The sequence below is a fragment of the Seriola dumerili genome, unplaced genomic scaffold (assembly GCF_002260705.1).
Source record: "Seriola dumerili isolate Sdu_G_001 unplaced genomic scaffold, Sdu_1.0 BDQW01000317.1, whole genome shotgun sequence".
In the NCBI taxonomy this organism is placed as follows: domain Eukaryota; kingdom Metazoa; phylum Chordata; class Actinopteri; order Carangiformes; family Carangidae; genus Seriola; species Seriola dumerili.
Genome location: NW_019174572.1, coordinates 57,252 through 66,646, shown reverse-complemented (window position 1 = coordinate 66,646; position 9,395 = coordinate 57,252). Strand labels below are relative to the sequence as shown.

At 42.9% G+C, this 9,395-nt stretch overlaps 2 protein-coding genes across 3 annotated transcripts in view; both read right to left on the bottom strand.

The window, feature by feature from the left end:
- The window catches only part of corin (corin, serine peptidase), a 22,985-nt gene extending 19,356 nt beyond the window's left edge, over positions 1 to 3,629 (bottom strand). The window contains exons 1-2 of the mRNA XM_022759012.1: positions 3,543 to 3,629; positions 1,220 to 1,364 (exon numbers count right to left, since the gene is read on the bottom strand). Coding sequence (XP_022614733.1) covers positions 1,220 to 1,364; positions 3,543 to 3,605 — 208 coding nt within the window. The 5' untranslated portion in view covers positions 3,606 to 3,629. The remainder of the gene's footprint in view (positions 1 to 1,219; positions 1,365 to 3,542) is intronic.
- Positions 3,630 to 5,752: 2,123 nt separating this feature from the next.
- The window catches only part of nfxl1 (nuclear transcription factor, X-box binding like 1), a 15,982-nt gene continuing 12,339 nt past the window's right edge, over positions 5,753 to 9,395 (bottom strand). For both annotated transcript variants that reach the window (XM_022759013.1, XM_022759014.1), the window contains exons 22-25: positions 8,505 to 8,609; positions 7,862 to 7,939; positions 7,545 to 7,598; positions 5,753 to 6,911 (exon numbers count right to left, since the gene is read on the bottom strand). In XM_022759013.1, the coding sequence (XP_022614734.1) occupies positions 6,717 to 6,911; positions 7,545 to 7,598; positions 7,862 to 7,939; positions 8,505 to 8,609 (432 nt within the window). In that variant the 3' untranslated portion in view covers positions 5,753 to 6,716. The remainder of the gene's footprint in view (positions 6,912 to 7,544; positions 7,599 to 7,861; positions 7,940 to 8,504; positions 8,610 to 9,395) is intronic.

The following is a 9,395-nucleotide window of genomic DNA, read 5'->3' as shown; positions in this document are numbered from 1 at the left end:
GTGTGTGTGTGTGTGTGTGGGTGTGTGTGTGTGTGTGTGTGTGTGTGTGTGTGTGTGTGTGTGGGTGTGTGTGTGTGTGTGTGTGGGTGTGGGTGTGTGTGGGTGTGTGTGTGTGTAATGAGTCGAGGAGGATGAAACAGAAAAACAGCTGCAGAGGAAGACAAGATGAAAGAAGAAGAGCTCAGTGTGAAAGACCATTTTCTGTTTTGTCTTGTTTTGAAAGAACGAAAGGAGAAAGGAAGGAAAACACAGATGTGAAGGTGAAGAAGATGAAGAGAGAGAAGGAGGGAGGAGGTGAAAGACATGAAAGGAAAAGTCAGTAAAGAAAGCAGATGATAAAAAAGAGGGCGGGAAGCTGAAGATGAAAAGAGTGAGATGAAGAAGAGGAGGAGGAGGAGATGAAGAAGAGGAGGAGGACATGAAGGAGAAAGTGATAAAAAGAGGAGGAGAAGCTGTTTTACTACCTGAGTGTAAATATTTGAAATTCTTTGTCTGAATGTTTGAGGCTGTTTGTGATTGGCTGAGGGACTCCCCGCTGTCATGGCGACAAGAGGAAGCATGACACACAAACACACACACACACACAGAAAGAGTGTGTGTGTGTGTGAGTGTGAGTGTGAGTGTGTGTGTGTGTGTGTGTGTGTGAGTGTGTGTGTGTGTGCGGTGTGTGAGTGTGTGTGTGTGTGTGTGTGTGTGTGTGTGTGGTTGAGAGTGTGCTGTGTTGTGTTGAGAGTGTGGGTGTGGGTGTGTGTATGTGTGTGAGTGTGTGTGTGGTGAGTAGACGTATTGTAAAATCCATCATTTTATCTCAAGATAATGGACGTTGAGAGACTCAGAAAAAACAGACAGGTGAACAGAGAGTACATATCACATGCAGTTTGTATTACAGATGATTACAGAAACACACCTCGACAGTGATGGTATTCAGGAACAGGCAAGAAATGGAGGCTTAAGTTCCATGATTTCTAACAAGGAAAAAACAAGTAAGAGGTTGTCTCCTATAAACAAAATAGATTAAGGCACGCTCCAAAAGAATTCCTCCTGGCTTCAGTTCCACATTTTCCCTTCCCTCAATGTGTGTGTGTGTTTTTTGTTTGGCTTTGTGTCGCATGATTGTGTCAGCATGTTGTATGCTGTGTGAGTCATGGGTGGTGGGTGGGATGGGGGCAGTGAGACACGAAATGAAGTGTGTGTGGAGTGTGTGTGTGTGTGTGTGTACCTGTGAGGGCCAGGATGAGCAGCAGCAGTCCGGCCAGGAGGCTCACAGTGGGGATGACGATGTAGAGGAGAAGTCGAAGGTGATTGGTTGATCCCAGCTTGTGAGGACACGCCTCCCCGCCCATCACCGTGTCAGGTGGTCGAGTCTGAGGACAGAGACGGTTCATCATGTGACCTCAGAACCACAGAGGAGAGACGGAGGCTGGGAAACTCCACACTGCCCCTTAAGTCCACATTAAGCCCCTCCCCCACCCCAGGGTTATTTTTACTGTGGCGGTGGTGGTGGGGGTATATGGGGGGGTATGTGTGGGGGTGACCCGGGTGTTTCTGTCCTCTCAGAGTTTCCGCTGTACATGTCAAAGTTATTTTTGAAGTGATATGACGACGAGCCGACACTTGACACCACCCTGCTCTAAATACTGCTCGCTCCACCGCCCTCTCTCTCCCTCTCTGGAGCTCCCTGTTCAATATATTGATTGGGGGGTATGGGGGGGTATGTGGGGGGGTGACCCGGGTGTTTCTGTCCTCTCAGAGTTTCCGCTGTACATGTCAAAGTTATTTTTGAAGTGATATGACGACGAGCCGACACTCGACACCACCCTGCTCTAAATACTGCTCGCTCCACCGCCCTCTCTCTCCCTCTCTGGAGCTCCCTGTTCAATATATTGATTGATTGATTTCCACGACCTCAACATACTGACTCATCATGACTCTGTACATCAATCCTACAGTTATTATCATTATCAATAATTAATATCTATTGATCGTCAGACATTTAACAACATTTACGTTATTAGTTTTATTGATCACATGATTAATGGAGAAAATAATCAGCAGTCATTGATCATGAAAATAATCATTTGTTTTTTTCACTTTTTGTTTCTTTTCCGTTTAACAAACCTTTATTTTCTAAATTAAAGTCATTAAACATGTCTTACATCAAGACTTTTATTTTGAAGGACAGATGACACGAGGGATGGAAGCTGAGAAAAGAAGGTGAAACTATGATTTTTACATGTTTTCATACTGTGACATTTCTGGATTCATTCAATAAGAAAATTGCAGCAAACTGAGAAACCACCAGAGAACACAACTGATCACTCGATCAATAAATCATATCAGCTCTACTTCTGTTGTCCAGGATTTGATGTTTTATTACAAACTGGATATTTTTTCTTTCTGTATCTTTGGTCGGACAGAGTGAAGCAGATGAAGACGTCACCTCTGGAACATTAGACAGATGTTTTCATTGTTGTCTGACATTTTATAGTGAAAATAATTCAAGTGGAAATAACGACCATCAGCAGCGTTTCTCTGTGACGAGTTAATGATCGGATCATCTTCTAATCACTGAGGCTGGAAACACGAGGACACGCCCAGCAGCTGGGCTTCCAGTGAATGATCATCAGCTTCATTAAGACTTCAGGCGGGACTTTAGGGTTAAAGCTTGAATATTAATATTAATAATGTAATAATTACCTCGTACCTGTCTCACACTGGTAACGTCTGTGATTCTTCTTCAGTCAGAGAAGACAAACACTTTTCGAGCCGAGAACTAGTCAAATAAAAGATTCCAGCTGCTCAGACCTGAATATTTTCTGCTTTTCATCGTCTTTTAAGAAACTGAACATCTTTCTTTGTTTGGACACGAGACATTTCATTTAAAAAAAAAAGATGATCAATCAAATAAATAATCACCAGCTTATTCAGTTATGAAACGAGTTCCAGCTCCACAACAGAAACAAGGAAATCACTCATTAAATACGTTAATGTCCACAAAGTTATTAATTAGTAGTTTGACTGTTTTCTGATTTATCTCTTAATTATGACACAGAGACAACAGCAGCTCCATCCAGAGGAGGACAGAGACAGTAGAGACAGAGACAGTAGAGACAGAGACACAGTAAAGACAGAGACAGTAGAGACAGGAGTAAAGACAGAGACACGGACAGAGGAGACAGAGGAGACAGAGACAGGGACAGTAGAGACAGAGACACAGTAAAGACAGAGACAGAGACAGTAGAGACAGGGACAGAGACAGTAGAGACAGGGACAGTAAAGACAGAGACAGTAGAGACAGAGACAGAGACAGTAAAGACAGAGACAGAGGAGAGTGAGAGGACAGAGACAGTAGAGACAGAGACACAGTAAAGACAGAGACAGTAGAGACAGAGACAGTAGAGACAGGAGTAAAGACAGGGACAGAGACACGGACAGAGGAGACAGAGGAAACAGCAGTAAGTCAAGGGCAGCAGCAGACATCAGGCTGGAGCCTGTCAGACAGACGTCAGGGCGCAGAGACACAGAGACACTCAGAGACTCACCGTCGCAGTTCCCGCTCCGCTGAAGGTGACACGCGGGCAGGTCTCCCGCCGCGCGGACAACATGACCTGCTGCTGCCCGCCGCTGAGCGCGAGACCATCCCTCTGTCTGCTGCCCGCGAGCTGCTCCGGTAACTAACCGAGAGCGAGACACGCTGGCTCCGCCCCCCTCTCTCTCCACGTTCACTGCTGCTGTCGCTCTACCTCTCCCTCTCTCTCTCCCTTTCTCACACACAGAGAGCTCAGGTTTTCTGCACGTGATGAAGCCATAACATGGGATTACACACACACACACACACAAACAGACACACTCACACACACACTCACACACACACACACACACACACATATACTCACACATACATACACACACTCATACACACACACACACACACTCAAACACACTCACACACACATACAGATACACACACACTCACACACACACACACACATATACTCACACATACAGACACACACTCACACACATACAGATACACACACACACACACACACACACATTCACACAATACACACAAACCACACACACAACACACACTCACACACATACACCACTCACAAACAACACATATACACACACACCACACACGTCCGTTTTAATTAAAGTTTGTGTAGAGTGTGTGATTTAACAGGATGTGTGGTTTGGGATTTAGACGCACAAGCACGAGGCTCAGTCCCGGCATGCACTTGACCGTTAGGAGAGAGAGAGAGTTGGTGGTTGTGATCATTGTGTGTGTGAGTGTGTGAGTGTGTGTGTGTGTCTGTATGTGTGTGTGAGTGTGTGTGTGTGAGTGTATGTGTGTGTGAGTGTGTGTGTGTGTGAGTGTGTGTGTGTGTGTACCTTTGTGGGGACCTATCAGACCCTCAGAGTGAGGACAGTTTGACTTGTGGGGACACTGTCTCACTGCACTGCACTGTCTCACTTCTACAACTAATTAAATATTGTCCTTGTTACGTTTTGGTGAAAATGATGAATAGATTGTTTATGAATTACATTTTACTGTTTCTTTCATCCTCAACATGTCTGCTGCGACATCAGTTACGTTTCTCAACAACACGTCCTCGTTATATTGATTGTTACATTTTCTATAAAACCTATTCACTGTTACAGACCAGCTGTATTTAATGTCATTTCAAGGATATTACAAAATATTACAAAAAAGGTCGTAATTGTACAAGTTAAAAAAGTCGTAATATTTCAAGAAAAATTATCATAATTAAAAAAAAAAATCATTATATTACAAGAGAAAGTTCTTTATTTTTCTGGTAAAAACTCAAAATATTTTTTCTCTTCCTGCAAAAGGACAAATATTTCTGATGGCACCTGAACTGGTTGAACTTATGTTTTTATCCTTTTAGCCTGTTTTAGCTCCTGGTTTTGGTTCAGTCTCTGTCCTCCACCTTTGCTTCAGCAGGAAACAGCTGACACACAGTTCTGTCCTTTAGTGCTTCTTTTCCATTCAGACTGAGAGTAGAGCAGCAAACATCTACACCTGAGATCTTCTCTGCAGGAAGAGTCATCACTCTAACCGCAGTGAGTAGAGACTCCTGTTTGTTTCTGCAGCTGAAACCAGTGAATCCAGTTACTGGACTGGTTTTAGAGTCCAGCTTCTTTTTGTCTTTGTTTCGCCTCGTAAACTTTCCTCACTTCACACACATGGTGTTTCTTTTTAAGCACAAACTATACATCTGACTTATTTAACAAAATATAAAACTACCAGGAAATAAAAATACAAGAAAAAATACACTAGTCCTAATAAATCTTTAGTGATAACGACTCAAGATTTTGTTCTAAAATATAGTTTTGCTTTTTATAAACACAAATCGAGCTGAGAAACATAGGAAATAAAACTTTAAGTCTATTTTTAATTTTTGCCCTTTTCATTTTAATTATTCACAGTTCTGAAAATGTCTCATGATGTACAGACACAAAGAACACGTGTGATCGGTGGATTCTTCTTCGTCTGTTCCCTGGCAGCTCTGGAGGAGCAGCGCCCCCGTCTGTTCACTGCTGTAAATACATGCAGCTCACTTCACTGTAACAAACACCTGGTACGAAACACTGAGTGAGATTTAACTGGTGTGTCTGAATTACGTTCATGTGGGACACTGATTGTAAAATCATCACAATGAGAGTTTCATATGTTTTACTTTTTTTAATTTTCAAAAAAAAAGACAAAAAGAAAAATTAACTGTAAATCCAAACATCCAAACATTTCAGCACCAAAGAAAAAAGACTTCTTCTCACTATCTGATGGATTTCTCTCACTGAGAAATCTTCACAACAAAATATTATAAGACTTTTATTCAACCCAATAATGAACCAATCAGAAACCTCCTGTGTTACAGTTCAAGATCAGTTAGAGACTGAAAACGTTTCAAAATTCATTTCTATTTTAGATCAACAAACTCTGAAATATACAGATCATCAACGAGAATATTGAAGCTGAATTAACATGAACAATCTTTAAAATACTGTGTCAATTCTGAACGTTTTAACTGTTGTCTCTGTGTTCGTCCCAGTTTCTGTAAACTGATAAGTTACTGATAATCAATGTAGTGTTGATCAGTTCTGACTAAACTTTAAAGGTGGAGAGTCTCCAAACCATCAACTTTAGCCTCTGAGAGACGAGGCTTCACATCTGTCCACAGTTTTCATTTGTGTCACTTCTTTCTCTCACATTTCTTTGTTTTAAAGTTCCAGTAAATTAAATATCTTTAGGTTTTGGATCATTTGATGACATGATTCATCGTTTTCTGCAGTTTTATGGACCAAATAATTAATCTATTCTTCAAGAAAATAACTGACAGAATAATTGATTATGAGAATAATCGTCAGTTGAAGCCCTAATTGTTTCCATTTGTGGCATCAGTATGAAACTCAGGCGTCACATAATGTATTTTAAATCAAACTCAAACGTCATGAAACTTTCAACAGGAACAAACTAAAAACTAAAACTATGAAAATAGAAACAGTTGAATATAACGACTGATATTACTGGGAGTAAAACAGTCTGAATTAAGACAAAGAAGAAGAAGAGACGTCGAGGCAGCGGTGTGAACAGAAACATGACAGCAGAGTGAACATAGAACCAGAGTGGACAGACAGGCAGCCGTGCGCTCACATGTTCCTGTCGACACGCGTGTTCACGCGTCGGTTCAGGCCGTGGTCAGGAGGTAGTAGGCGGCGGCCGACAGCAGCGCTCCCCCCAGCGGGACGAGGACAAAGGCGGCGCATCTCTTCCACCACCTCCCCGCCCTCCCCCGCTCGTCGTCCACCTCCTCCCTCCTCCCCCGCTTCTTACTCCTGCGACCTCCTCGCTGCTGACGCTTCTCGAACGCCTCCAGCTCCTCCTGAGGTCAGAGGAGACACGTCAACCACCGTCACTGAACACACTGTTCATAAAGTTTTATCCACTGATTCATAATACGCCTCATCAGGCTGACCACCTCCGTTTTAAATTAACTTATTAATGATTTTAGACATCCTGTAATTAAAAAAGATTTATAATATAAATAATATAAATTATTACAGCTGAAGGTCAAATTTGAGACTCATTAAAAATTTCAAATTAAAATACTGTGTCAATAATATGTTATTCAGGTTTACAGACGCAGTTATTACTACAATAGTGTGTGGTCATTAATCTAAGTTTAATTTTATTTATTAAATACTCAATTATTCAGGTTTGTTAATACAGCTATTACCATTCACATACTAATTCATTATGATTTGGTTCTGTATAAAACGTTACGTTGCCTGACATGTACCACAACTTTAATCTTTATTTACATGTTTATCTCCTTGTTTTTAATTGTAATGTTCATTTTTATTTATTTGATGTTGTTGATCAGTTGTTTAATTAAAAGACATTAAAGTTGCTGATTTCAGTTCTGTGTTGTTGAGACTTGCTCTGAACTCATCTTCATCTTCATCTTCATCATGTTAGTGACTGAATAATGTGATAAAGAAAGTTTCAGACTGACCTGAAGTTTCTTCTGCTCCTCCTCCTGAGCTGCTCTCTGCTCCGCCTCCTTCAGCTACACACACACACACACACACACACACACACACACACAGAGTTTGAGAGCTGGTGGGGGCGGGGTTAAAAACTTTGCTGTTGTAGACGCACAAAGCTTGGCTGCTAGGGCTGCTGGGAAAGCGGCGCCGTCTACTGTGACGTAATGACGTGGCTCTAAAGCCCGTGAAAAAATAAACCAGTTCTTAGAAGGTTCATGAGTTGAAGAACCAGGTCTGGGTCCATACTGGTGGGAAAGGAGTCAGTGTGTGTGTTTGTGTGTACCTGGCTGACTTTCCTCTGCTGGTCTCTGCAGGCTTCATCACACTGAACACACTGATCCGACAGTGAGCAAGGGAACTCCTAAACACACACACACACACACAGTTCACACATTAATACACACTCAGTGAGCAGTTTATTAGGTACCGTCAGTGTGTTTATGAAGCCTTAATGCATGTCAGACACAGCCCTGATAGTGTCTCACAGGTACAGGTACACACCTGCAGCTACCTGAGAGGCTCCACAGGAGCAGCTGGGGATCAGGGCAGCACAGTGGTGGATGAATTCTGATCATTCACTTTCCCCTCCCTGATTTAATCCTGCAGGTCTCCAGGCCACCACGGGGTCACACTGAGGTCACGCTGAGGTCACGGTTACAGGTGAGGTCCAAGTTGCACCTCACACTGTTTGTTTCTATGATTCCTGGTGGTTTCATCACCCTCAGTGTGTGTGTGTGTGAGTGTGTGTGTGTCTGTGTGTGTCTGTGTGTGTCTGTGTATGTGTGTGTCTGTGTGTCTGTGTATGTGTGTGTGTGTGTGTGTCTGTGTATGTGTGTGTGTGTGTGTGTGTCTGTGTATGTGTGTCTGTGTATGTGTGTGTCTGTGTGTGTCTGTGTACGTGTGTGTGTGTATGTGTGTGTGTGTACCTTCTTGATCCTCTTGCAGGGACAACGCAGCTTCACCTTCTGCTGACATTTCTCCTCGCACACGCCTGGATGACACACCTGCTTACAGCGATGACCGCAGTTCAGCTACACACACACACACACACACACACACACACACACACACACACACACACACACACACACACACACACACACACACACAGAGATCAATGAGAGGAAACATGAACCTGCACCTGATGTGCAGCTTCAGACAGGAACACTTCACTTCCTGTTCACTGCTCCATCAGTTAAAGACTGAACATCGTTTTATCAGAAACTACAGTCAAACTAGAACCGCCTCCTCGTGGTCGTATCCCTCCTCCACTCGGACTAGTTCCAGGTCCCTGTTCATCCAGTTGTTTCCTGACTGTAATTTGAAAACATCTGTTTCCTGTTGAAGCTCTTTAGTGAGAGTCGAATCAGTGTTGAACAGTTTCAGACGCTGCAGTGAGACGAGCTGATCAATCAGCTTCCCGCTCTGATAACTGTAGATAACTGTCTGTATCTATAGGTTATTGATTATCAGATGTCAATGGGGTTTCCATCAGCGTCGTACGTCACCTGCAGCGCCTGATGTTTATTAACCACAACAAAACATTCATGATAAAGAGACTTATAGAGCTTTATATAGCTGTATTGATTGTCACACTCACTCTCACACACTCACACACTCACACACACACTCACACACACACACACACCAGGGTCAGTGTCCAGTGAACTGGAGGAGGCGGGGATCGAACCAGCGACCAGTGAACTGAAACATCCCTTTAAACTGTGTGTGTGTATGTAAACATTCCAGTGCATGTGTTTGTTATTCCAAGTCTGTGTGTGTGTGTGAGTGTGAGCGAGTGTGTGTGTGTGAGTGTG